Consider the following 27,560-nt stretch of genomic DNA (forward strand, 5'->3'; position numbering starts at 1 on the left):
TTGGTTCTGGTTCTGGGGATGCAGAGCAGAACCAGAACTGGAAGACCTGAGAGGTCTGGAAGGTTGATACAATAACAGCAGATCTTTAATGTATTGTGGTGCTGATCTGTTCAGTGATTTGTAAACTAACAACAGTATTTTAAAGTCTATTCTTTGAGCTACAGGGAGCCAGTGGAGGGACTTTAAAACTGGTGTTATGTGCTCTTTGTTAACTAACAAAGCTCTGAGACCTTCAAAGAACGATTGGATTTGTCCTGACATTAACTTGCACAGTTACACTACTGACTTTTTGGATTACTTCTGAATGGAACTGGTTGATTTGATTTGGGAGTTAAAACAAATGGATGCCTCAATTTTCTAGTTTTTGTTAGAGAAGTTGGGAAATACTCAGAAATCTTCATCTTCACAATTACAGTGTCATAAATTGTAGTGGTTTGTTACAGTAAGTCAAAAATAAAATACATTTAGGCTTGTATTTGATTTGTAACAAAATGTGAAAAAGATTGGAGGGGTGAGAGAATACTTTCGTAAGCACACGAAACCCTCTTGTAAACATAAAAAGATTGAGAGGACACAAAGTGAAACTTAAAGGTGAAAAATGTCGACGACTCAAACAAAGAATCTCGTTTAGTCACTTTATTTTTAAGTGTAGCGAAAGTATTTCTCTGCGTTTCTCTTTCTCTTCTGCGACACATTCTCTCTGCCTTGCCTTTCATCTAAACACTCGGCAGGTTTTCTCATGCCCGGCCAGGACACATTGGAATTACCTATGGGTGTCTGAGTGAGACGCTCCACCCATCCTCAACTGATCCGACCGGTCCACACCTAAAACCATCCATATCGAACCGAGTCATTTTCTGTCAACGCAGTAGGAGCTGAAACACGACACTTCCGCTGCAGCCAGACAGGATTTCTGTGTTTTACCTTCCACTCCGTGTCTTTGGTAAGGTTCTTTGTTTTTTTTCTTGTTTCATATAGACAGATGCTTAGGAAATTAGATGCAATTCAGATTAGTTGCCGACCGTCAGTACTTTTCTTTGAATGCTAAAAATAGAAAAGAAAGAAAAAAGAGAAAAGAAGACTAGAACAACAACAATGAAACAATTAGAGGAAGTCATGTTAAGAGGTAAGATCAGTCATACAACTTATAGATGACATGCATAAGGGAAACTAATAGGCTACTGAATTGATTGCTCTCTATTTAAGACCAAAATTACAAACAGAGACAAAATCAAAGTTAAACTGGTCAAAAAGAGGAATGCATGGAAAGTTCCACGAGAGAATGCCAACCACCTTTTACAATAAAGAGGCTTGGAGATGTATTGTTTTAGCTGGAGAAGTAGATGCAACTAACTTAACTCGTAGAGGAAGTTCTAGTCAGTTTATTTCTTCTGCCAAGGGGCTCATGTACAAAGTATTATTGTATTACTCTGTATTTCTGATACAATATTATATGCTACATGAGAATTAAAAAGGTGTATTTATTCTGTGTCCTGTAAGAGTCGCACTGAGGTTCTAAATGCAGTTGTTTGAATGCAGGTGCGTAAACGCATTGCACAATCTGAAAGAGAGTGATGTGTGTGCTTTGTGAGAAGAAAGAAAAAGGACAAACCCTTAACAAAGAGACGATGGGACCAGCTGCGGCTGTTGGGGAAAGCGATGCTGCATTTGGTAGCAAATAGGAAAAACAAATTGCTGGCCAGCTGATGCTGTTTTTCTCAGAATAGATACACTCTGAGATTTCTCCTCCCACCCCATTTTTGAGATGTCACCTAAATTTTACTCTAATTTACGTGAGATTTGTCGAGGAATGGCAATACTTCCTGAAAAAGAGTTTGGAGACGGACCAAGAAGTTGGCTGGCAGCTGGAAACGGGTTTTTCTCAGCCGAAAAGGCACCGACCAAGATGTTGAACACTTAAAAATAATATTATCGGGGAAGGCGTCGTAACTAAGCACAACCAACTCTTCAAAGTGGAAGTTGAAGATGACTCGAAGACGGCTGTTTTAACCTTCAGTGAGGTGTTCAAAGATTAAGAGAGATAGCCAATCAAGTCAAATGAAATCTGATTTGATTTGATGAAGAGATAAAGCAACAACGTAAGAAGATACTTAAAAGGAAATCGTGTGTCCTACAACATGCAGAGACATATAAAAAAAGCAAGACTTCTAAGAAGATAACAGGAAGGCCATATGTAGAGTTGCCATCTTTGTCTCTATAGTTATATATCAGGTAAACTCCTCTGGAAACAACACATGAAAAAAACAACTAGACTTTTTCCTTATGTCATTGGAAGCAGCATAATGCTCTCAATGCTAATTACCCAAATCATTAACTTAAGATGATAGAAACATTTTAAAATATCAACTCCACAAACATTTTGGTTCTGAAATGAAATCACAATTTTCTTTTTTCAAAAGACGTATCATTGGTAGGTTAAAACTTGTCCAAAATCAGAGATGAATAATTGCCCTTGGAAAAACTTTGTTATTACTATAGATGAGCATCATCAGGGACAAATGGATGTAAATGCAAGAAGCCCGTCCTGCACAAAATGCCATGCATTATGACTCCCAAAAAGCATCGCTCAGCAGGTAAAATTGCTCAGCATCTAAGTCTGAGAGGAACGGGCCGAGGCGCACTCTGAGATTAATGCTCCTGTGTGGATCATCCATTTATGAGGAAAGGTAAAGTGTGGGTAGCATCAGCGTCGACTGTACGTGTCTGCTTTTAAATAGTCTCTGTTTTGATCCCCGTGGCATTTGTAGAGTTGGGTCTTTTTATGCCGTTGTAATTTAATAGTCAGACATGCTGGATGAGAAAGTAAATGGAATCTGATTTGACAGCTCAATATGTCCACGGTGATGCTGAGACGTTGACGGAGAGCATTTTTTTGAATCCAGATGCCAGGGATTAGACGAGACGGAGCTGAAATGGAACGGTGGGCAGTGAAGCTGTTATCCAACTTTTTTTTTTTTTCTCACCCCCTGTCAGACTGCCAGTGTTTATCAGAATGAGATGTAAATATAAAAAGGAGTTTTGGGAGAGTGAGGAGGTGGGAGGGGGGCACTTTTTTCTTGTTATTGTAAAGTCTGGCACTTTTAAAGGTACAAACTCTTTCTGATGGCTACACTTTAAAAAAAAAAGTTTGTACTTAAATGCTTTGAAACAAGACATTTCTTTAGAATGTGTACTCAATCAGGACAAGACATTAACTATCAGGAGGGACTGACGTCAGTCAGACCAAGCTCCCACGTCCATACGCACAAATCAAAGGCTTTTCATACTTTCAAGAAGTTGGACTCCAACTTCTTTAAAGTTGGCATCATACTGACGGCGGCGTTTGCCTGTTAAGCGGCATGTTTCAAATACTGTTCAAACATTTCAAGCGGCTCGCTAATAGAGTCAAGAGTATTAGTTTGTCCTCCCTACAAAGGCAGGCTCTGATGATGACTCACCCACTGAAGTGTAACGAGTCAGTTTTAGAAAACTCCACTCAGACTGAATGTGAAACATCTTTTTAACTGGAAATACATTTGTGAAAGCAATGCCAGGCAGTTTGGATTCCACCCACTTCATTAACATGAAAGAGCTGCTTATGGTGTGTGTGTGTCGGGGTGTGCAGGCAGGGTGGGTGTGTGTGTGTGTGGGGGTGGGTGTGTGTGTGTGTGTGTTAGGAACTGAACACACCATTAAAAGAACAACTGCAGTGGTTCTATTGCTACTGTTGCAGTTTAAGCATCATCAATGCAAAGACTCAACGGAAGAATGTGTCTTGCTTCCCTTTGTATTTTAAGACATTTTTATTTATCAGAGTAAACGGGGCTAAAAAAAATTCATGTAGCACATAAAGTTTTTTGGGTTTTTTTTAAATATCCTTTTCGCTCCATTTCACAATTATCCACAAGGACAGCCTGAGGGCATAGAAACAGCCAAGAGTTTGGTCTTAATTGAATAGAAGTCAGAAGAAAGTAACTGTTTACAAAGAAATCCTTAAGAATTTGTAAGGATTTGAGTTTTCTCTGCGTTTATTTAGGTTTTTGTGTCAGTTGAGTTTCCGTGTTGTCCGGTCTACCCTTGATTGATCCCAGCTGTGTCTAGTTCCTCTGATTACACTCTGTGTATTTAAATCCACCTGTGTCTCTTGTTTGTTGTTGGGTCCTTGTCTAATGTCATTGTCTCTAGCTGTGTTTCCTTTTGATACCAGTTCTGAGCTCCTAGCCTTCTGCTCACCTGTGCTGCCTGGATTTTGTGCATTAGTCTTCATTAAACCATCATTTTCTCTACGACGTTGGTCCACTGCGTCTATCTCACCACTCTGCAACCTCAAAACATGACCAAATTCCCATGTGCCACAACCACAATAGATGGTTGTGGCAGCATTATGCATTGGCCATTGTTTTCTTGAGTGAGGACAGGGAAGAGAAAGGGAGGAAAATAACCAGCGCCCCATTATCAGCCAACATGGCTTTGATAAGCATGAATCTGCAATTTTACTCTGTCAAACATCCCATATTGGGAAAACAATCTAGTTTGCCAACTGAGGTTAGGACTGTTAGAAATGTCTCTATCTGGTTTATACAGATTATCATCCTTGTTTGTAAAGTCTCAAGCAAACTTCTATGGAAAAAATTAGATTATTTTATTTGTCAAGCTGAAACATTTCACTTTTGCTTTCTCAGCCTTTAGTCTTTTAATTCTCTTTTCTTCCCCTTTTCTCAGGTTTAAAGCATCAGGACTTCTGACGATTTCCAGCTTCTCTCCTGACCCTCTTCCGTCCAAACACGCACCCATAAGTGGGCAATCATGAACTGGGGTAATCTAGAAGTGCTCCTGAGTGGAGTTAACAATTACTCCACTGTGTTTGGCCGGGTCTGGCTCTCTATGGTGTTCATCTTCCGGATCCTGGTGTTTGTGGTAGCAGCTCAGCGGGTGTGGAGCGACGAAAGCAAAGACTTTGACTGCAACACTAAGCAGCCAGGCTGCACCAATGTCTGTTACGACCACGTCTTCCCCATCTCCCACATCCGCCTGTGGGCCCTGCAGCTCATCTTCGTCACCTGCCCATCGCTCATGGTCGTCGGTCACGTCAAGTACAGGGAGAAGAAGGACATGGAGTACACTACCTCCCACAAGGGGGAGCACTTGTATGCCCGCCCTGGAAAGAAACGTGGAGGCCTGTGGTGGACTTACCTGGTAAGAAAGATGGATTTAGCAAAATTTGGTATCCTTGATTTGACTTTGACATGAAGTTGGGCTTAGAAATTCTGAGGAGAAAAAAAATTTACAAACTTGCATCAAAAGTGACGTTCGTAGTTAATTTATTCTTTCCCACGTTTGACACAAATGCATCCCATTTTACAGGTGAGTTTGATCTTCAAGGCGGGCTTCGATGCTGGCTTCCTCTATATCCTGCATTTCATCTACAAGGGTTACGACATGCCCCGCCTGACCAAGTGCGAACTGCCACCTTGCCCCAACGTAGTGGACTGCTACATATCCCGGCCCACGGAGAAAAAGATCTTCACGCTCTTCATGGTGGTCTCCTCTGCTGCCTGCATCTTAATGTGCATCTGCGAAATGGTGTACCTCATCTTCAAACGTATCAAAAAGATCATTATAACGAAGAAGGAGTACGACATGCAGAGGTTCTTGGAAAGTCACAAAATGACGCCCCTCTCAGATCCAAGGCCGTTCAGATCCAAAGAAAGAGTGGATCCTACAGTATCTATTCAGAATCTCAACAACATCAACACTGAAGAAAAGCCTCTTAAGCGAGTGGAGGAAAGCTAGCAGTACACTGTCCAGAGTGTTTTTGTCGAACTCCATGGAGAGAGGGAGTTCTCCATGAGAGAAAACGCCAGTTGCTTTAAGCAATCCTTTAATGTGGATTTGTAAATAATTTAGATGATATTCTGAAGGACACGATGTGCACCTCTTCTCTCTTAACACAGAGGTCTCCAGTGTGAAAGGATTGTGTGTTTGACTAGTCTTATTTGACTGGTTGTAATTGTGTTCTGGTTGTGCTATCTGTAATATTTGTAAATAACTACAACACAAATAAATAAATGAACGTGGCCACTTATGAGGATGTAAGCATTGACCACGAAGAACTATAAATAGTATTGAACAATGCTTAGCATTTTCTAGTACAACTGAATGACTCAGTTTTATTTATCTCAGGTAAATAGTCTTATCACACCCTTTGATTACAACTGCTTCACAATAAAAGTTTATATTTTTCACGTAGCTGGAAAGTTGTATTTTCATAAACCTATTTTAATAGAGCTTTAACAATAAAATAGTTAAAAAGAGAGTTTGAAAAGGGGGTAAAGACACATATTGAAGACGTTTTGATTTATATTTTGTATTTATTGATGCAACCAATAAAGTCGTTATTTACAAACAAATGAACAGTGTTATTGCAGTTTATTCTTTGTGCAAATCATCGTTCTGCATTGCCACAAGGTGACGTAGTGACTGACTCATTTAGTAAGTATTGGGTTGGATGTACAGTAGGGAGGGGCTTGTTGTGGGTGGGTTTTTTTTTTCCTCTCCCTTTTTTCCCCCGTTTGTCTACATTTCTGTCTCTCCCCGCCTCTAGCGTCCAATCAGAAGCTGAGCTCACTTCCGGGGTGTCAGCGAGACAGAAAAAACGGACCAATAACACACGCGGAAAAGCCGGCGCTGTTTTCCATATTGCGGATGTGTTTTTGTAGCAGGAAGTGAAGAGTTGTCAAACAAATCATGAGTTTTCACTACGGACAGGTAGGACAACTTAATGTTTTTCTTTTGTTTCTTGCTATGGTGACTTATTTAGTGGTTTAATTAGTGGATTGTGTGTTCCGCAGCCTCCGTGCGACACCGCCAGTCGTTTATGTTACACCACAAACCACTTTTATTCATTTGTTAACAGGGGTTGTTCCAGACTCGATTGTGTATGTTCAGAAATATTTGCCTACCGTCACTAAAACTACTCGGCAATAGTTTTAATGTATGTAGTGGGGTTTTTTTATGTATAAGAGTTAAAATTAATGTGATTTCCTACGTACTACATATTCTAAAAGTTCGATGCTGGTTTAATAATAAACTAAACTCTGCACCTCCTAATTTGAATGTGTCTTTTAAAGTGAATCAGCCACGATTCCGTATATTACGTGGTTACTGTAACCTGTGGTATACCTTTATATATATATATATATATATATATATATATATATATATATCAGTGACATAGGCACTGACTTAATCATAATCATATTTACAAACATATATACCCTGCATGTTATTGTTTACATAAGGAAATTCCGCGCATGCGGACAACGCTTGAGGGCAAAAAGACACTCCTTTGACATGTCATCCATAGCCGCGCTGCCGCCGTAGCATAATTAACTCAATCAAACTTGGACATGTAGATATTATTAATTTCGTGCTGTGCTCCACAGCAAAGGGAAAACCCGTTAAAGTCCAACTCAAAACCACTTCTTTCTCGCGCCAACTCGTTGCCATAGCAACAGACAACAACGCCACAAAAAAAAACACTCAGATATTTCCCACACAAAAAGCAGAACATTCAGTCTGTTACAGAAGTATGGTTTTAGGATTAATGTTTATTTTGCGATTTTTAATAAATGATTGCTGTGGTAAGAGGAGAAAACTCTAAATATATCGCTGCACTTTACTGTATGGCTAGCTCCATGGCTAGCTCGCTGTTACTGTCTCTTACTCTGCAGTTGTGGAGTCGCAATGTCTGGGATCATGAGCGCCCCCTGCCATGAGGCAAGAGAACTGCCTGCCTCACCTCGAATCTGTTTTTTGCCGCTTCTGATCGCTCCCCAGCACACGAAACATGTTACACACACAGTTGGTGACAAAAAAAACACTGTACATCATACAAATAAGCTAAATTATGAAAAATCAGTTCATATATAAAATGTTTCTCAACCATTTTATTGGCGACGTACAAACAGGAGGAGCATGCTCCCATAGAATGGCAGCCATGCAGTTAGCCAGAGATTGCGCAATCCCAGGTGAGGCTCAGCTCGCTGCTGCCTCACCGGCTTCTTTTCGGAGCATTTGAATGGGAAAATGCCAAAATTCAGTGATTTTGAAGAAATAATATATATCATTACATATTATTTTTCCATGATGACAGGTGAGGCTCTGTCTCCCCTGATCACACATCACTTATATATACAGTGATATATATATAATCAATTTCAAGTGGAAAAATTAAAAGATTGTTCCCCATGTGGTAAATTTTTATCCTAAAGAATGTGAATGACAACACCTGATTAGCCACTGATTATTAATAATTGTTTTATACAGTTTCTGATTTGAACGACTTTATATTTGGACATTGCCTTTCAACAATTTTGACAAATAAACTTTTTCTCTATTATTATGCACTGTTATAAAATTGTAAACACCTCAATTATGATTACATCAGTTCATATAAACAGGGAAATATTTTATTTGGGCTGTGCATCAACATTGATGACCTTGACTGAAATGCATTCCTCCACACACTTATTGGTGCCCTTGTAAAGATGTGTTCTTATTCATATATATTCAAAATTCAATAATGTATTTTTGAATTTTGAAAATAATTGAATGTGTTATTACAATAGCAAGATCTAAATTGTTTATCCAGAGAGAACATACAAACTCCACACAGAAAGACCCCAAGCTGGGATTCGAACCCAGGACCTTGTCTCTGCAAGGCGACAGTGCTACAAGCTGCACCACTGTGCAGCTCAACTTTCATTCTGTTAAATTTAATTAGTAAGGGCACATCATTAATATGTATTTTTGCTGCTTTGTAGCTCCAGAAACATTATCTCATGCAAATTTACACCATCATACAATCCTACACAATTTATAAAGGAAACACTGTTAAAATGGGGTTCTATTATTATATTTTTGCTCGGATGCCATAGAATCGACTCAAAATCACTTGAATTCACCTGTTTTCCTTTGTATTACTGTGTAGGGGTATCCAAGAGGAGGCCACCCACTTCAAGGTAACCCATATGGTGGAGGCCAAGAGGGCTACAGGGGTCCCCCTGGAGGTGGAACAGGCCCCACTGGGGGCTCATATGGGGGTTATGGAGCTCCAGGTTATGGTGGGCAATATGGGCATGGACCTGGTGGCGTGCCCGGGGGTTACGGAGGACAGCCTTATGGAGGACAGGCTTATGGAGGACAGCCGTATGGAGGACCTAACCGATACAACGCTCCTGCAGGTAATTCCACTCAGCTGCTGCAGCTCTGTGAAGACTTCAGTAGCTGTAAGAGTAAAAAAAAAAACACAAGACTGCAAGATTGACCTCACACTTCTTCTTTGTTGCTTCTTTCTTTTGCTTTGCGGTGGGATGATTGATAAAAAAAATAACCTGCATTCCCAGATACTCATGCAGAGACGCGGCTTAAAGTGGGGAAAGAGACGCGGCACAGATGAGGCAGCGGGTGAGTTTTGCGGAGATATGTAGTCATTTAAACCGCGGACGGCATCATTAATTTGTCTGAAATAATCTGAGACTTCAGATGCGTTTAAAGTATCTGAGATTGATGATCTAGCAGGGCTAAGAGAAGGGCTCTGTGAAAAGTCATTCCCCCCAGTATTCAATGCTAATGCAAGTGTTTGCAGAGCTTGGATATTGTTAGCTATTTGTTGAGAATAATCTGATTGAGATAATTCAACTCTAGCTTGTTGGTCTTCCATTCTTTACTGAGTTATAAGAGACAAATCATACGTGAATCATTTCACAATCACCTTTGCATCGGAGGAAACATTATTCAGCACTGTTCTGATGGCTTGTAGCAGGATTTTAACTTTTTCTTGGTTGCGAGCCAAAGCTTGTCGCCGTTTTCGTGCTGGACGTCTGTCCAGAAGTAGAAAAGATTCTGTAATAAATTATTGGGAATAAATAATTGGGAATAAACTTCTAACAGTTATGAGATGTGATTTTACTAGATAAATTCAAATAACATACCTGTAATCAATCCGTCCAGCAAAACAACTCTCGCTTGCAGATTTTCTGCTGCAAACCTCTTCCGTATTTCTCTGGCGCTGAAAGCTGTGATATATATTTAATGTGATTACAATCAGTTAGGTAAGGCTGCTTTAATTCTAAACAATACTTTACTGAAAAAGCATTAAAAAAAATAATAAATAATAATAATAATAATAATAATAAATAAAGTAAAATAAGATAAAATAAATAAATAAAATAAGATAGAATAAATAAATAATTTGTTTTAAAAAAGCATGTAGCATGCTAGAGGGGTAGTGAACAAACATTGCACTTTAATTTTACAATAAGACATGAAAGCTGTGAAATATATTTAATGTGATTACAATCAGTTAGGTAAGGCTGCTTTAATTCTAAACAATACTTTACTGAAAAAGCATTTAAAAAAATAATTTAAAAAAAATATAATAATAATAATAAATAAAGTAAAATAAGATAAAATAAATAAAATAAGATAGAATAAATAAATAAATTTTTTTTAAAAAAGCATGTAGCATGCTTGAGGGGTAGTGAACTAACATTGCACTTTAATTTTACAATAAGACAAACTGGAGTCTCCAACTTGACAAGAACGTAGCTCTTGGCAACTTGTCAGGTTTTTTTTTTTATAGTAGTATGTGGGGAAATAAATACACACTAACCCCTTTTTTTATTACGTCTGCTTTTAAAGAACACATGAGGTATATGTCCAGCTTTATGTCTTGTCACACACACACATGCACGCAGAGAGCAAGGGATCCTCTGCGGGAGTAGGTCCCCATGATGTGACTGTGTAAACAGACTGAAGTCCCCATGAGGTGATAAAAACAAGAACACACCCACCCACACACACACACACTCCTCTGCTGTCTCTGTGTGTGTCTGTGGCCCCACTAAAGTTTCAGAATTTGAAAATTATGATTTGCATTTGTATTCAACCCTCGTTTACTTTAATGTTTAGTGGAATTAAATGAGAAAGCGTTAAAGGTATATATCTTTATTATCTAAAACGAATAAATAATTAAACTTACATGGGTGGAGAGAATTAGTAGCCCTCTCAGGTAGCGGTTCTGGTTCCAGTTCGGGTTCTGGTTCTGCTCTCTGTTCGGTGTCTGGCCTTGCTCCAGCCGCCTGCCGTGGCATGGGAGGAGGCGTGACGGGGTTGAAATCAAATCTCTGCCCTGAAGGCAGGTCTGCCACAAGTTCGCCCTCTTCCTTGGATGAAATGACAATTACAGCGTCCTCATTACGGGTTAAGCCTATGGAATGAAAAAAAAATAAATACGTAAATAAAAACGAAAAAAAAAATCAGTTTCCTGATTGGTTCAAATAGGCTATTATTTAAAAGAAAAAAAAAACTTACTCTGTATTCCTGTATTAGCAGAACCGGATTGTGTCACAGCTGCATTCACCGAGTGAGATGATGTTCTGATAGGTTCAGAGTCATTTCTTTTCTTATTCAGCGACAAGCGGTTCTTTCTGCGGTTGTCCTGGACATCTGTAAGAAGATAGATACATAGTAAATGGTTATTAGTATTTATTTTCTCGCTTTTAGAATTCTGGTTACAGAAGTATTAAATTACCCGTTGTAAACTCTGATTCTGTAGGATCCTGGTGTGTCTCCTGAGTATTGGCAAGATCTGTAAACAAATAATATTTTAAATTATGTTACAACTCTGACTAAAAAGAAAAAAAAAAAGAAAAGGTATGGTGAAAACAAACTTACCGCTTATAAATTCAGATTCTAAGACGATGTTTGGATCTTCTGAGACTGCACCTAAAAATAAGAAAATCATTATTAAGCATGATGCATTTCTGTATATATATATGTATATATATATATATGTATAAATGTACAGTATATGATTAGAGAAAGAAAATTTAAGAACTGAATTTACTTACGATCAAACAACCATGAAAGAACCTGGGAACTTATAGTTGCAGATCTTCCTGTAAAGTCAGACATGATTCAAAATAATACTTCTTTAAAGAAAATTAACAAGTTTACAAGTCTAGAAATTCTGTTGTACTGGAAGTCACTTGACGTTCTGCAGAGCTGTGATTCTTCTTCGAGATGGTGGCTCCTTTTAAAGAGGTCTAAGAGGTTTCTGTCCATTCATCTGCTTGGACACACACACACGCACAGGCACACCCACCCTACCAAGAGGGGACTTTTGTTTCTATATGTCTTTATATACAAACACACACACACACACGAATGGCTTGGTGAGCAGCACTGTCATGGGGCCTCCTCCAAAAAGTCACGAGAATGGATCCTGTGCTGGCGTTTACAACATATCAATCAACCCCCGATAGAGACCCAATTGAGATGATCGGAAATATAGAGAGCCATACATGTCACGCATGATGACCGGAGGTCATGAGAGTCTTCCTGATGGCTGTGGCGTGTCCCGCTTCAGGCAGTATATCAGAAAGACCTTCTGTTTAAAAAACCGGAGGTAATTACAACACCCAAATCTATTTCAATATACTATATTGTATGTTACTATTGATTTTCTAACACCAAACCCCTTGTCTCTGCTTCTATTGGCTAATTCAAACTCATAGAGGTCAGAAGGAGTTCACCTTAAACACTGTATGGCATTGAGACATCCTGAGGGACACGTGTGTCCAGTATTCAGTCCGGAAACACGCACACACACACGAACGCATTGGTGAGCAAAACCAGAGTTAATTACAACATTCTATTTAAATATATTATATTGTATATTATTCTAGATTATTTAACACTTATTGGGTTTTTTTTATATACTTTAATTGTATTACTCATAAAACTCGGAGCCTGTCTCTGTTTCTATTGGTTGAATTGAAACTAGCGGGAATATAGTGTAACACGTGTTAAGCATGCTGAGGTCATGAGACATCCGGGGGGGGGGGGGGGGGGGGCATCATGTGACCGGAAATTAAAATCAATTAGTCACGGGTCATTAATCACTCATCAATCAAACTCCGATTAAAATTTGACAGAAGGGTACCTATATCGTCTCTCTCATGAAGATGAATTTGTTATTTGTTTTTCTGCAGGAAGACTGAACAAGTCTGATTAAATTGTATGTGCTGAGCTGACAGAAAAAGAAAAAAGAAGAGTTTGCTTTAGGGAACCTAAATGTGACGCTATAAGGGAATCTGGATATGTTTTTACTCGCACCATATTTGCATTGACATCGTTGCGCCATCGTTTTATTTGCCATAAAACTCTCATTTACTGATAAATCCTGCAGCGGTTTTGTTCCACTTTGTTTAAAGTTGCTGTTTTCATCTGTGTGAGATTTCCACGTTGTGTTGGCCAAACCTTTGTCTGCAATGCTTTGTGTGTATTCAGCACCATGCAAATACCAACTTGAGTACTTTTAGTTTGCCACCTGACAGACATTTTGCATAGCTGAACAACACAAAGTAGAGCATAATTGTGAGGTGCAAAGAAAATTATACATGATTTGCTTTATTACAGTTTGTTGTAACAAATGGAAATCTTAAAAGCATTAGTATTCACCCCACTCCAATTGACACTTTGTAGAATTACTTTTCTACTTTTGTAATTTTTACCCAGAGTTTTATCTCCGACAAACTTACACATCTAGACGCTACAATCTGGCCACATTCTTTTCAAGAGACCATAGAACTCTCTTGAAAAGATTAGACATAGAGCATCCATCCATCCATTCATCCATTGTCTATACCTGCTTATCTTTATAGTGTCACGGGGGACTGGAGCCTGTCTCTGATAGGTATTTTTCCTTTCGAACCTGAATAAAAGAAAGAACCACAGACAACGTATATGAATTTCATGTCAAGCTTTTGCAAAAGGAGAAGTCTCCGTCAACTGCTCCTCCGAGCCGTTCACAGAGCGTTCTGATCTGCTTCCGCATGAGCTCCTGTTTTTATTGTCAAAGAAAAACAGGCAAGGGGGCAGTCAGGAAAAACAACAGAGGTCGTAAAACTTCTAACCCAAACAACTAACAACCCAGTTCCAGATGTGATATCTGATCAAAGGTCTGAGCCCGGTTCAAATCTCGGTCAGTACTGTCAACAAAACAAAATACGACTGCTCACAGGTAGTTACTAAATTAGGAGGTGTTCTTGTAAAAGGATTTAAGGTCTGAGAAACTCAGTGTTAACTATTTCTCATGAAGTTGAACAGACAGTAGTGACCTCCATACACACATAAGAAAGAGAACACTTTAAACAGAAAATCACAATGATCTATAGGCTGAATGTGAACTAAAGTAATAATAAAATGATAATACCAAAAAATCTCTAACAGTCTCCACTGGTCATTGGGCCAGAGGCAGGAAACACAATGGACAGGTTGCCAGTCCATTCCGGGGTTACACAGAGACACACAGGACAAACAACATTCACTCACACTCTCATAGAGCAACTAGGGACAACTCGAACTGCTTCTCCATCATCAAGTCTCACTTTAACCCATTAATGTCTGGCTTGGTTCTACCAAACTAGTACTACTTTACATAGTTCCAGAGTTTCACACCAAGGTGGCACAAAACTTTTGCTCCAACCTAATGGTGACCAGAATGCACCGTTTCTCGCTTCTTCATTGCATTACCTGTCTTCAGAGAGGTGTGCTGCTAAATCATGACAATTCTGATACAAAAGTTGATGCATGTTCTGTTGGCGCTGTTTAAAATTAAACTCATAATTGCGCTCCTCCACACTGAGCAGCTCCCTGATAGCAGATGAAATGTCCGCCGGGCCACAGCAGTAGTTGAGATGTGTTTGTTCGTAGTGATGTTATCCCGGGCCAATCAACAAATGAGGCCTGCTGTCAGTCGTATCGCTGGAGAGCGATACTCGTGTACTACCCCAGAAGTGGGTACGAAAAATGGGGAAGAGTCGCACAGGATCTTCTGATGGAGATTAATTTAGTAGGGGCAGACCAGTTACAGACACTGGTGGAAAAGCACCATTAGAGGGTAGGTAAACTAATCCAAAAAGACATGATTGTTACTTTAACTGTCATGGTTTCTGGACTGAGGGAGGAAGTCAAAGGACCGAGAGAGCTACCTACCTATGCATGGCGAGAACCTACAAACTCCCAACAACAAACCAAGTTCCAGCAATCGCCATACATTATCAACTGGGTTTAGATTGTTATGTTGATAGATCCATCCTAAAATGTCTTTGATCTAAACTGCTGCAGCTTAGCTCTAATGATGCATTTCAGGTTTGTGTCCTGATTCTCTTCACCTGTTTCAAATCTTTTGGCACCTCAAACAAGTTTTCCTTCTAAGATGTTGTTTATTTAACTCCATCTTGTAATAACCTCTACAGCTACTTCCTCATAGCTGCTGAGAAACTAACATTCCCACAGCTTGATCATGAGTCCGTGTAGGAAGATGTTTTCAGCATGACTGTCTCTTCTTACCAGAGTGCCTGTTTACTGTAACTCCAACATGACAAACTGCAAACAGGGCTTTTTTCGACAGTGACTTTTTTTGATCAATTAAAGCCACGTTTGTGGAGTGCGTGACTGGCAGATTGTCCCACCTGAGCTGTGGACCACAACACATCATGCAGCTTCACTAGATGATTCATACTAGTCATGTAGTGGGTCATCTGCTAGTATGAGTGGATAACTATTTCTTGAAAGGTTTGGGTTTGTGTTATAACCTTTCCATTTTCCAATGATACATTGAACTGTGACTTTTTTGTAGGTTTGGATATTGTTTTACAACCAAAACCTTATCTTTGTCCTGTTTTTTGTGTCCCTTGATCTTCAACATGCTGTTTGTTCAAATCAATCAATCAATCAATCAATGAATCAATCAAATTTTATTTGTATAGCACATTTCAGCAGCAAGGCATTTCAAAGTGCTTTACATCATATCAAACACAGAAACACAATGCAACATAGAATCAACAATCAAAACATGACATTAAGTCAGGTTCCATCAATAAATTTGTAATTGATTACATTTCAAATACAATCCTAAACAGGTGGGGTTTTAGTCTACATTTAAAGGAAGTCAGTGTTTCAGCTGTTTTACAGTTTTCTGGATGTTTGTTCAAATTTGTGGTGCATAGATGCTGAAAGCTGCTTCTCCTCGTTTGGTTCTGGTTCTGGGGATGCAGAGCAGAACCAGAACCGGAAGACCTGAGAGGTCTGGAAGGTTGATACAACAACAGCAGATCTGTAATGTATTGTGGTGCTAAGCCATTCAGTGATTTATAAACTAACAACAGTATTTTAAAGTCTATTATTTGAGCCACAGCTACTTTGTTAACTAACAAAGCTCTAAGACCTTCAAAGGACAACTGGATTTGTCCTGACATTAACTTGCACAGTTACGCTATTGACTTTTTGGATTACTTCTGAATGAAACTGGTTGATTTGATTTGGGAGTTAAAACAAATGGATGCCTCAATTTTCCTGTTTTTGTTAGAGAAGTTGGGAAATACTCAGAAATCTTCAACTTCACAATTACAGTGTCATAAATTGTAGTGGTTTGTTACATCAAGTCAAAAATAAAATACATTTAGGCTTGCATTTGATTTGTAATAAAATGTGAAAAAGATTGGAGGGGTGAGAGAATACTTTCGTAGGCACACGAAATCCTCTTGTAAACATAAAAAGATTGAGAGGACACAAAGTGAAACTTAAAGGTGAAAAATGTCGACGACTCAAACAAAGAATCTCGTTTAGTCACTTTATTTTTAAGTGTAGCGAAAGTATTTCTCTGCGTTTCTCTTTCTCTTCTGCGACACATTCTCTCTGCCTTGCCTTTCATCTAAACACTCGGCAGGTTTTGGCCAAGACACATTGGAATTACCTATGGGTGTCTGAGTGAGATGCTCCACACATCCTCGACTGATTCGACAGGTCCACACCTAAAACCATCCACATGGAACCGAGTCATTTTCTGTCATTTTCCGAGTCATTTTCTGACACATGACACTTCCTCTGCAGCCAGACAGGATTTCTGTGTTTTACCTTCCACTCCGTGTCTTTGGTAAGGTTCTTTGTTTGTTTTTTTCTTGTTTCATATAGACAGATGCTTAGGAAATTAGATGCAATTCAGATTAGTTGCTGACCGTCAGTACGTCTTTGAATGCTAAAAATAGAAGAGAAAGAAAAAAGAGAAAAGAAGACTAGAAAAACAACAATGAAACAATTAGAGGAAGTCATGTTAAGAGGTAAGATCAGTCATACAACTTATAGATTATAGACTTATAGATGACATGCATAAGGGAAACTAATAGACTACTGAATTGATTGCTCTCTATTTAAGACCGAAATTACAAACAGAGACAAAATCAAAGTTAAACTGGTCAAAAAGAGGAATGCATGGAAAGTTCCACAAGAGAATGCCAACCACCTTTTACAATAAAGAGGCTTGGAGATGTATTGTTTTAGCTGGAGAAGTAGATGCAACTAACTTAACTCGTAGAGGAAGTTCTAGTCAGTTTATTTCTTCTGCCAAGGGGCTCATGTACAAAGTATTATTGTATTACTCTGTATTTCTGATACAATATTATATGCTACATGAGAATTAAAAAGGTGTATTTATTCTGTGTCCTGTAAGAGTCGCACTGAGGTTCTAAATGCAGTTGTTTGAATGCAGGTGCGTAAACGCATTGCACAATCTGAAAGAGAGTGATGTGTGTGCTTTGTGAGAAGAAAGAAAAAGGACAAACCCTTAACAAAGAGACGATGGGACCAGCTGCGGCCGTTGGGGAAAGCGATGCTGCATTTGGTAGCAAATAGGAAAAACAAATTGCTGGCCAGCTGATGCTGTTTTTCTCAGAATAGATACACTCTGAGATTTCTCCTCCCACCCCATTTTTGAGATGTCACCTAAATTTTACTCTAATTTACGTGAGATTTGTCGAGGAATGGCAATACTTCCTGAAAAAGAGTTTGGAGACGGACCAAGAAGTTGGCTGGCAGCTGGAAACGGGTTTTTCTCAGCCGAAAAGGCACCGACCAAGATGTCGAACACTTAAAAATAATATTATCGGGGACGGCGTCGTAACTAAGCACAACCAACTCTTCAAAGTGGAAGTTGAAGATGACTTGAAGACGGCTGTTTTAACCTTCAGTGAGGTGTTCAAAGATTAAGAGAGATAGCCAATCAAGTCAAATGAAATCTGATTTGATTTGATGAAGAGATAAAGCAACGACGTAAGAAGATACTTAAAAGGAAATCGTGTGTCCTACAACATGCAGAGACATATAAAAAGAACAAGACTTCTAAGAAGATAACAGGAAGGCCATATGTAGAGTTGCCATCTTTGTCTCTATAGTTATATATCAGGTAACCCCCTCTGGAAACAACACATGAAAAAAACAACTAGACTTTTTCCTGATGTCATTGGAAGCAGCATAATGCTCTCCATGCTAATTACCCAAATCATTAACTTAAGATGATAGAAACATTTTAAAATATCAACTCCGCAAACATTTTGGTTCTGAAATGAATTGAAATGAAATCACAATTTTCTTTTTTCAAAAGACGTATTATTGGTAGGTTAAAACTTGTCCAAAATCAGAGATGAATAATTGCCCTTGGAAAAACTTTGTTATTACTATAGATGAGCATCATCAGGGACAAATGGATGTAAATGCAAGAAGCCCGTCCTGCACAAAATGCCATGCATTATGACTCCCAAAAAGCATCGCTCAGCAGGTAAAATTGCTCAGCATCTAAGTCTGAGAGGAACGGGCCGAGGCGCACTCTGAGATTAATGCTCCTGTCTGGATCATCCATTTATGAGGAAAGGTAAAGTGTGGGTAGCATCAGTGTCGACTGTATGTGTCTGCTTTTAAATAGTCTCTGTTTTGATCCCGGTGGCATTTGTAGAGTTGGGTCTTTTTATGTCGTTGTAATTTAATAGTCAGAAATGCTGGATGAGAAAGTAAATGGAATCTGATTTGACAGCTCAATATGTCCACGGTGATGCTGAGACGTTGACGGAGAGCATTTTTTTGAATCCAGATGCCAGGGATTAGACGAGACGGAGCTGAAATGGAACGGTGGGCAGTGAAGCTGTTATCCAACTTTTTTTTTTTTTTCTCACCCCCTGTCAGACTGCCAGTGTTTATCAGAATGAGATAAAAAGGAGTTTTGGGAGAGTGAGGAGGTGGGGGGGGGGACACTTTTTTCTTGTTATTGTAAAGTCTGGCACTTTTAAAGGTACAAACTCTTTCTGATGGCTACACTTAAAAAAAAAGTTTGTACTTAAATGCTTTGAAACACAAGACATTTCTTTAGAATGTGTACTCAATCAGGACAAGACATTAACTATCAGGAGGGACTGACGTCAGTCAGACCAAGCTCCCACGTCCATACGCACAAATCAAAGGCTTTTCATACTTTCAAGAAGTTGGACTCCAACTTCTTTAAAGTTGGCATCATACTGACGGCGGCGTTTGCCTGTTAAGCGGCATGTTTCAAATACTGTTCAAACATTTCAAACACGGCCTGCTCAGCTATAAAGCTATTTGCCCCGCCCACCAATCAACTGCACGCTACTTGATACACCTGGTGCACATAGTTGGGAGGGTGGAACACCATCCCACCACATTTTGATACCAGTTCTGAGCTCCTAGCCTTCTGCTCACCTGTGCTGCCTGGATTTTGTGCATTAGTCTTCATTAAACCATCATTTTCTCTACGACGTTGGTCCACTGCGTCTATCTCACCACTCTGCAACCTCAAAACATGACCAAATTCCCATGTGCCACAACCACAATAGATGGTTGTGGCAGCATTATGCATTGGCCATTGTTTTCTTGAGTGAGGACAGGGAAGAGAAAGGGAGGAAAATAACCAGCGCCCCATTATCAGCCAACATGGCTTTGATAAGCATGAATCTGCAATTTTACTCTGTCAAACATCCCATATTGGGAAAACAATCTAGTTTGCCAACTGAGGTTAGGACTGTTAGAAATGTCTTTATCTGGTTTAAACAAATTATCATCCTTGTTTGTAAAGTCTCAAGCAAACTTCTATGGAAAAATTTAGATTATTTTATTTGTCAAGCTGAAACATTTCACTTTTGCTTTCTCAGCCTTTAGTCTTTTAATTCTCTTTTCTTCCCCTTTTCTCAGGTTGAAAGCATCAGGACTTCTGACGATTTCCAGCTTCTCTCCTGACCCTCTTCCGTCCAAACACGCAGCTATAAGTGGGCAATCATGAACTGGGGTAATCTAATGGTGCTCCTGAGTGGAGTTAACAAATACTCCACTGTGTTTGGCCGGGTCTGGCTCTCTATGGTGTTCATCTTCCGGATCCTGGTGTTTGTGGTAGCAGCTCAGCGGGTGTGGAGCGACGAAAGCAAAGACTTTGACTGCAACATTAAGCAGCCAGACTGCACCATTGCCTGTTACGACCATGTCTTCCCCATCTCCCCCATCCGCCTGTGGGCCCTGCAGCTCATCTTCGCCACCTGCCCATCGCTCATGGTCGTCGGTCACGTCAAGTACAGGGAGAAGAAGGACATGGAGTACACTACCTCCCACAAGGGGGAGCACTTGTATGCCCACCCTGGAAAGAAACGTGGAGGCCTGTGGTGGACTTACCTGGTAAGAAAGATGGATTTAGCAAAATTTGGTATCCTTGATTTGACTTTGACATGAAGTTGGGCGTAGAAATTCTGAGGAGAAAAAAATGTACAAGCTTGCATCAAAAGTGACGTTCGTAGTTAATTTATTCTTTCCCACGTTTGACACAAATGCATCCCATTTTACAGGTGAGTTTGATCTTCAAGGCGGGCTTCGATGCTGGCTTCCTCTATATCTTGTATTTCATCTACAAGGGTTACGACATGCCCCGCCTGACCAAGTGCGAACTGCCACCTTGCCCCAACGTAGTGGACTGCTACATATCCCGGCCCACGGAGAAAAAGATCTTCATGCTCTTCATGGTGGTCTCCTCTGCTGCCTGCATCTTAATGTGCATCTGCGAAATGGTGTACCTCATCTTCAAACGTATCAAAAAGATCATTATAACGAAGAAGGAGTACGACATGCAGAGGTTCTTGGAAAGTCACAAAATGACGCCTCTCTCAGATCCAAGGCCGTTCAGATCCAAAGTAAGAGTGGATCCTACAGTATCTATTCAGAATCTCAACAACATCAACACTGAAGAAAAGCCTCTTAAGCGAGTGGAGGAAAGCTAGAAGTACACTCTACAGAGTGTTTTTGTCGAACTCCATGGAGAGAGGGAGTTGTCCATGAGAGAAAACGCCAGTTGCTTTAAGCAATCCTTTAATGTGGATTTGTAAATAATTTAGATAATATTCTGAAGGACACGATGTGCACCTCTTCTCTCTTAACACAGAGGTCTCCAGTGTGAAAGGATTGTGTGTTTGACTAGTCTTATTTGACTGGTTGTAATTGTGTTCTGGTTGTGCTATCTGTAATATTTGTAAATAACTACAACACAAATAAATAAATGAACGTGGCCACTTATGAGGATGTAAGCATTGACCATGTAGAACTATAAATAGTATTGAACAATGCCTAGCATTTTCTAGTACAACTGAATGACTCAGTTTTATTTATCTCAGGTAAATAGTCTTATCACACCCTTTGATTACAACTGCTTCACAATAAAAGTTTATATTTTTCATGTAGCTGGAAAGTTGTATTTTCATAAACCTATTTTAATAGAGCTTTAACAATAAAATAGTTAAAAAGAGAGTTTGAAAAGGGGGTAAAGACACATATTGAAGACGTTTTGCTTTATATTTTGTATTTATTGATGCAACCAATAAAGTCGTTATTTACAAACAAATGAACAGTGTTATTTCAGTTTATTCTTTGTGCAAATCATCGTTCTGCATTGCCACAAGGTGACGTAGTGACTGACTCATTTAGTAAGTATTGGGTTGGATGTACAGTAGGGAGGGGCTTGTTGTGGGTGGGGGGTTTTTTTCCTCTCCCTTTTTTTCCCCCGTTTGTCTACATTTCTGTCTCTCCCCGCCTCAAGCGTCCAATCAGAAGCTGAGCTCACTTCCGGGGTGTCAGCGTGACAGAAAAAACGGACCAATAACACACGCGGAAAAGCCGGCGCTGTTTTCCATATTGCGGATGTGTTTTTGTAGCAGGAAGTGAAGAGTTGTCAAACAAATCATGAGTTTTCACTACGGACAGGTAGGACAACTTAATGTTTTTCTTTTGTTTCTTGCTATGGTGACTTATTTAGTGGTTTAATTAGTGGATTGTGTGTTCCGCAGCCTCCGTGCGACACCGCCAGTCGTTTATGTTACACCACAAACGACTTTTATTCATTTGTTAACTGAGGGGTTGTTCCAGACTCGATTGTGTATGTTCAGAAATATTTGCCTACCGTCACTAAAACTACTCGGCAATAGTTTTAATGTATGTAGTGGGGTTTTTTTTAATGTATAAGAGTTAAAAATTAATGTGATTTCCTAAGTACTACATGTTCTAAAAGTTCGATGCTGGTTTAATAATAAACTAAACTCTGCGCCTCCTAATTTGAATGTGTCTTTTAAAGTGAATCAGCGACGATTCCGTATATTACGTGGTTACTGTAACCTGTGGTATACGTTTATATATATATGTATATATATCTCAGTGACGTAGGCACTGACTTAATCATAATCATATTTACAAATATATATACCCTGCATGTTATTGTTTACATAAGGAAATTCCGCGCATGCGGACAACGCTTGAGGGCAAAAAGACAATCCTTTGACATGTCATCCATAGCCGCGCAGCCGCTGTAGAATAATTCCGTTAACTCAATCAGACTTGGACATGTAGATATTATTAATTTCGTGCTGTGCGCCACAGCAAAGGGAAAACCCGTTAAAGTACAACTCAAAACCACTTCTTTCTCGCTCCGACTCGTTGCCATAGCAACGGACAACAACGCCACACAAAAAACCACTCAGATATTTCCCACACAAAAAGCAGAACATTAAGTCTGTTACAGGTTTTAGGATTAATGTTTATTTTGCGATTTTTAATAAATGATTGCTGTGGTAAGAGGAGAAAACTCTAAATATATCGCTGCACTTTACTGTATGGCTATGTAGCTAGCTCGCTGTTACTGTCTCTTACTCTGCAGTTGTGGAGTCACAATGTCTGGGATCATGAGCGCCCCCTGCCATGAGGCAAGAGAACTGCCTGCCTCACCTCGAATCTGTTTTTTGCCGTTTCTGATCGCTCCCCAGCACACGAAACACGTTACACACACAGTTGGTGACAAAAAAAACACTGTACATCATACAAATAAGCTAAATTATGAAAAATCAGTTCATATATGAAATGTTTTTCAACCATTTTATTAGCGACGTACAAACAGGAGGAGCATGCTCCCATAGAATGGCAGCCATGCAGTTAGCCTGAGGTGAGGCTCAGCTCGCTGCTGCCTCACCGGCTTCTTTTCCGAGCATTTGAATGGGAAAATGCCAAAATTCAGTGATTTTGAAGAAATAATATATATCATTACATATTATTTTTCCATGATGACAGGCGAGGCTCTGCCTCCCCTGATCACACATCACTTATATATACTGTATATATACAGTATATATATATATATATATATATATATATATATATATATATATATATATATATATATATATATATAATAATCAATTTCAAGTGGAAAAATTAAAAGATTGTTCCCCATGTGGTAAATTTGTATCCTAAAAAATGTGAATTACAACACCTGATTAGCCACTGATTATTAATAATTGTTTTTTACAGTTTCTGATTTGAACGACTTTATATTTGGACATTGCTTTTCAACTATTTTGACTAATAAACTTTTTCTCTATTATTATGCACTGTTATAAAATTGTAAACACCTCAATTATGATTACATCAGTTCATATAAACAGGGAAATATTTTATTTGGGCTGTGCATCAACATTGATGACCTCGACTGAAATGCATTCCTCCACACACTTACTGGTGGCCTTGTAAAGATGTGTTCTAATTCATATATATTCAAAATTCAATAAAGTATTTTTGAATTTTGAAAATAATTGAATGTGTTATTACAATAGCAAGATCTAAATTGTTTATCCAGAGAGAACATACAAACTCCACACAGAAAGACCCCAAGCTGGGATTTGAACCCAGGACCTTGTCTCTGCAAGGCGACAGTGCTACAAGCTGCACCACTGTGCAGCTCAACTTTCATTCTGTTCAATTTAATTAGTAAGGGCACATCATTAATATGTATTTTTGCTGCCTTGTAGCTCCAGAAACTTTCTTATCTCATGCAAATTTGCACCATCATACAATCGTACACAATTTATAAAGGAAACACTGTTAAAATGGGGCTCTATTATTATATTTTTATTTGGATGCCATAGAATCGACTCAAAATCACTTGAATTCACCTGTTTTCCTTTGTATTACTGTGTAGGGGTATCCAAGAGGAGGCCACCCAGCTCAAGGTAACCCATATGGTGGAGGCCAAGAGGGCTACAGGGGTCCCCCTGGAGGTGGAACAGGCCCCACTGGGGGCCCATATGGGGGTTATGGAGCTCCAGGTTATGGTGGGCAATATGGGCATGGACCTGGTGGCGTGCCTGGGGGTTACGGAGGACAACCTTATGGAGGACAGGCTTATGGAGGACAGGCTTATGGAGGACAGCCGTATGGAGGACCTAACCGATACAACACCCCTGCAGGTAATTCCACTCAGCTGCTGCAGCTCTGTGAAGACTTCAGTAGCTGTAAGAGTAAAAAAGAAATCACGACAAGACTGCAAGATTGACCTCATACTTCTTCTTTGTTGCTTCTTTCTTTTGCTCTGCGGTGGGATGATTGATAAAAAAAAATAACCTGCGTTCCCAGATACTCATGCAGAGACGCGGCTCAGTTTGTGGATCCTCTGCAGGTCTATGCAGCTGGAGAAATGATGTAAGGTGAAGTCAGAGACAGAGGGGCAGGAAGCGCTTTTTGTGTGCGTGTTTGATTGCACCGTTTTTAGTCGCATCTATAACAGAAGCACAAATTCTACGTTTCCATCTCTTCCCTGCAGAAACAGACGTCAGAATGTCACCTGTTGTTCTTCCCATTCATGTTCATGACAGTCAGCCATCTCTTTACTCCTCCTCCTATCACACTACAATGTATTTTCTAAGTCTCCATGTATTTCCCACCATTTAATCAGGTGACTACCTCTTGACCTAGTACCGATTCTCTCTTCCTCAGGATGGCTTTTCCAGCCCTGTGAGGCATATTTACCTGATTTCTTTCTGTTTTTGGAGCAGTGGGTGTGAATGCTGTGGCTTTTCAAAAATATTCACACCAAATTTTCACACCGCACAAAATCTGTTCAATGTGCTTTTGTGCTATTTGAAATAGGATAATACAAAATGACACCGAGCTGTCAAGTGGAAGGAAAAGGATAAATTGTGTTACAATACATAGTATTTCTTATAAATAAATATCAGAAAAGTGTTGCATGTTTCTTTTTTGCCACAAAGCACAGCATCTGTCTCATTCAACCAGAGCACCTAATTTGACATTTGTCCTCAGGATGGTTTCTGAGAAACTTTAAATAGATTTTTTTTGTGTGTTCTTTCAAAAATGTTTTTTTCTTTGTTCACTTTTCCTGACGAGCCACATTTTCATTATCGTTGCGATGCTGTTTATTTGTATTTATTTTATTTTTTTCTATTTGTTGTCTTTTATTTCTATTTTTTTTCTTTTTAAATTTTTTTGTTAGATGGTCTTTACTAAGACCTTCACAGAAGAGCTGGATTAATGTACGGATTAGATTTTGTGCAGGTGAACTCTGTTTACTAATCAGTTTCTAAGGGGAATGTATTATTCAGGATTTTAATTTGTGGGTTTCTATGTAAAAGGGGATAGAGTGCAAAGAGAGAGCATGCCATTGTCTGTGCAATGCACTATATATCTAGGTTTTAGAGTAGGTTCTTAAGATGTGGAATATTGTTCAGTGGTCTCAAATCTGATTTAGGGTGCAGAATGGAAAAGTTTTAATTAAATACAAGGAATAGAAACACTAAAAGAATGTTTCCTGGCTTTTGGCTTTTAGAAAAAAAAAATGAAACAATGCTGAGGCTGCTCATCTTTCTTTTTTCCCCCGGTTTTATGTGTAGGTAACATCCCTCCTGGTGTTAACCCGGAGGCGTACCAGTGGTTCTACAGCGTCGACGCCGACCAGAGCGGCTTCATCAACTCGAAGGAGCTGAAACAGGCCTTGGTCAACTCCAACTGGTCCAACTTCAACGACGAGACCTGTCTCATGATGATCAGTGAGTCGCACGGCTGCGAATGGTTTAAAATGCCAAAAACGGCTTTTAGCATGTTGACAGTTCAACGACACAGCGGTGCGGCGGTGTTCCCCACTGGCAAAGTGGCACAAATGTGACCTGGAAACAACAGGCGTTAATTCAAACTACAGAATAAGACATTTTTTAAACTTTAGCTCAGTTTTTAGTCCAGGGGAGGAACAGGAATGCTCTGTCTTGATTCCTGCTCCATTCCGATTACATTTGCTGGCAGGGACTTAATGTTATCTCCAGCCATAATGAGAACAATGTGACCTCTGTGGACCGGTGTTAGAAGCAGAAGGTCTGCGGTGATGGATGGGGGGGGGCTGCTGGGAAACGCACTAAAACATTTATGCTTTAGTTTGGAAGGACTGTGAAGAAAAAGTAATTTTTTTTTCCGAGGGTTGTTTGTCTGAACTTGTGTTTCTCGCGTCTTCTGCCAGATATGTTTGACAAGACGCGGTCGGGCCGGGTAGACTTGTTTGGTTTCTCAGCGCTGTGGGATTACATACAGCAGTGGAGGGCTTTGTTTCAGCAGTATGACAGGGACCGCTCGGGATCCATCAGCGGCACAGAGCTGCACCAAGGTATCCATGTTTCATTACCTTGTCTTAAAGGTGCTGTTGGTCATTTATTTATTCTATATATATTCACTGTATACCCCTCACATTTTTTTTCCCCCTGCCCTCTCTCCTTTTTCAGTTTTAACTCAGATGGGCTACAAGCTCAGCCCCCAGTTTTCCGAGATGCTGGTGCAGCGCTACGGCGGGAGGGGCGGCCCCCAGGGCATCCAGCTGGACCGCTTCATCCAGGCGTGCACGCAGCTCCAGAGCATGACGCAGGTGTTCAGGGAGCGAGACACCGGCATGACGGGCAACGTCCGCCTCAGCTACGAGGACTTTCTCGCCGGTGCCGTCACGAGGCTGATGTGAGCGCGGCCCGGCCAACCAGCCCCGCTCACAGCCGCTGGAAGGCGCGCTGTCATTTCGAGCACAGGTCGACAGCTGCTCGGATTTTCCGTGCTTCGCCAGAGGTGCCTCCCACACCCACCCCCACACTTTGCGGTATATTCAGCGTAGCGGCAGTAGCTGCATTTAATTTGACGGTTAGAAGCCTGACGTTGCTCTCCGAATGAGGCGCAGAACCTTTACTGGCACATTCACTGCGTGACGGGGTTTCTAATATCTGCTCCTGTAAGATGTTTGTCTACATCTTACAGGATGTAGACAAACATCCTGTAAGATGTTTGTCTTACAGGATGTAAGA

General features: G+C 39.9%; 3 protein-coding genes and 1 long non-coding RNA gene across 11 annotated transcripts; 3 read left to right on the forward strand and 1 right to left on the reverse strand.

Annotated features, from left to right (window-relative positions):
- The first annotated feature begins 851 nt into the window (after window positions 1-851).
- LOC116731344 (gap junction beta-4 protein-like) lies at window positions 852-6,061 on the forward strand. The gene is made up of 3 exons (XM_032581076.1): window positions 852-943; window positions 4,723-5,196; window positions 5,365-6,061. Exons 2-3 carry the CDS (start codon window positions 4,807-4,809, stop codon window positions 5,791-5,793), a joined length of 819 nt encoding a protein of 272 aa, XP_032436967.1. The 5' UTR covers window positions 852-943; window positions 4,723-4,806; the 3' UTR covers window positions 5,794-6,061.
- LOC116731347 (uncharacterized) lies at window positions 3,292-8,826 on the reverse strand. Its single transcript, XR_004341579.1, has 3 exons — window positions 8,327-8,826; window positions 7,683-7,689; window positions 3,292-3,302 (listed from the first exon to the last, which is right to left on the reverse strand). It is a non-coding gene; the product is annotated as an uncharacterized LOC116731347 (long non-coding RNA).
- On the forward strand, window positions 6,646-27,506 carry pef1 (penta-EF-hand domain containing 1). Of its 3 annotated transcripts, none has more exons than XM_032581074.1 (5): window positions 6,646-6,768; window positions 8,993-9,245; window positions 26,121-26,276; window positions 26,738-26,881; window positions 26,997-27,506. In XM_032581074.1, exons 1-5 carry the CDS (start codon window positions 6,748-6,750, stop codon window positions 27,224-27,226), a joined length of 804 nt encoding a protein of 267 aa, XP_032436965.1. In that variant the 5' UTR covers window positions 6,646-6,747; the 3' UTR covers window positions 27,227-27,506. The 3 variants fall into 3 exon arrangements, with proteins under 3 accessions (XP_032436965.1, XP_032436966.1, XP_032436964.1); XM_032581075.1 differs by lacking the exon at window positions 6,646-6,768 and adding an exon at window positions 8,389-8,421; XM_032581073.1 differs by lacking the exons at window positions 6,646-6,768; window positions 8,993-9,245 and adding exons at window positions 22,022-22,152; window positions 24,413-24,680.
- LOC116731345 (gap junction beta-4 protein-like) lies at window positions 9,128-21,797 on the forward strand. 6 transcript variants are annotated; one of them, XM_032581080.1, is made up of 6 exons: window positions 9,128-9,245; window positions 9,408-9,468; window positions 12,330-12,472; window positions 12,582-12,688; window positions 20,107-20,580; window positions 20,748-21,797. In XM_032581080.1, exons 5-6 carry the CDS (start codon window positions 20,191-20,193, stop codon window positions 21,174-21,176), a joined length of 819 nt encoding a protein of 272 aa, XP_032436971.1. In that variant the 5' UTR covers window positions 9,128-9,245; window positions 9,408-9,468; window positions 12,330-12,472; window positions 12,582-12,688; window positions 20,107-20,190; the 3' UTR covers window positions 21,177-21,797. The 6 variants fall into 6 exon arrangements, with proteins under 6 accessions (XP_032436971.1, XP_032436970.1, XP_032436969.1 ...); XM_032581079.1 differs by having other exon boundaries at window positions 12,330-12,688; XM_032581078.1 differs by lacking the exons at window positions 12,330-12,472; window positions 12,582-12,688.
- Window positions 27,507-27,560: the final 54 nt, after the last annotated feature.

The sequence above is a fragment of the Xiphophorus hellerii genome, chromosome 13, assembly GCF_003331165.1.
Source record: "Xiphophorus hellerii strain 12219 chromosome 13, Xiphophorus_hellerii-4.1, whole genome shotgun sequence".
NCBI lineage: Eukaryota > Metazoa > Chordata > Actinopteri > Cyprinodontiformes > Poeciliidae > Xiphophorus > Xiphophorus hellerii.

What these genes read in the sequence shown, in the direction of transcription:
- LOC116731344 (XM_032581076.1), top strand. Translation starts at nt 4,807, where the DNA reads ATGAACTGGGGTAATCTAGAAGTGCTCCTGAGTGGAGTTAACAATTAC. An exon ending in GCCTGTGGTGGACTTACCTG is followed by an intron (nt 5,197 to 5,364) that starts GTAAGAAAGATG and finishes CCCATTTTACAG; the next exon opens with GTGAGTTTGATCTTCAAGGC.
- LOC116731345 (XM_032581079.1), top strand. Translation starts at nt 20,191, where the DNA reads ATGAACTGGGGTAATCTAATGGTGCTCCTGAGTGGAGTTAACAAATAC. An exon ending in GCCTGTGGTGGACTTACCTG is followed by an intron (nt 20,581 to 20,747) that starts GTAAGAAAGATG and finishes CCCATTTTACAG; the next exon opens with GTGAGTTTGATCTTCAAGGC.
- pef1 (XM_032581073.1), top strand. Translation starts at nt 22,132, where the DNA reads ATGAGTTTTCACTACGGACAG. An exon ending in GACCTGTCTCATGATGATCA is followed by an intron (nt 26,277 to 26,737) that starts GTGAGTCGCACG and finishes GTCTTCTGCCAG; the next exon opens with ATATGTTTGACAAGACGCGG. An exon ending in CGGCACAGAGCTGCACCAAG is followed by an intron (nt 26,882 to 26,996) that starts GTATCCATGTTT and finishes CTCCTTTTTCAG; the next exon opens with TTTTAACTCAGATGGGCTAC.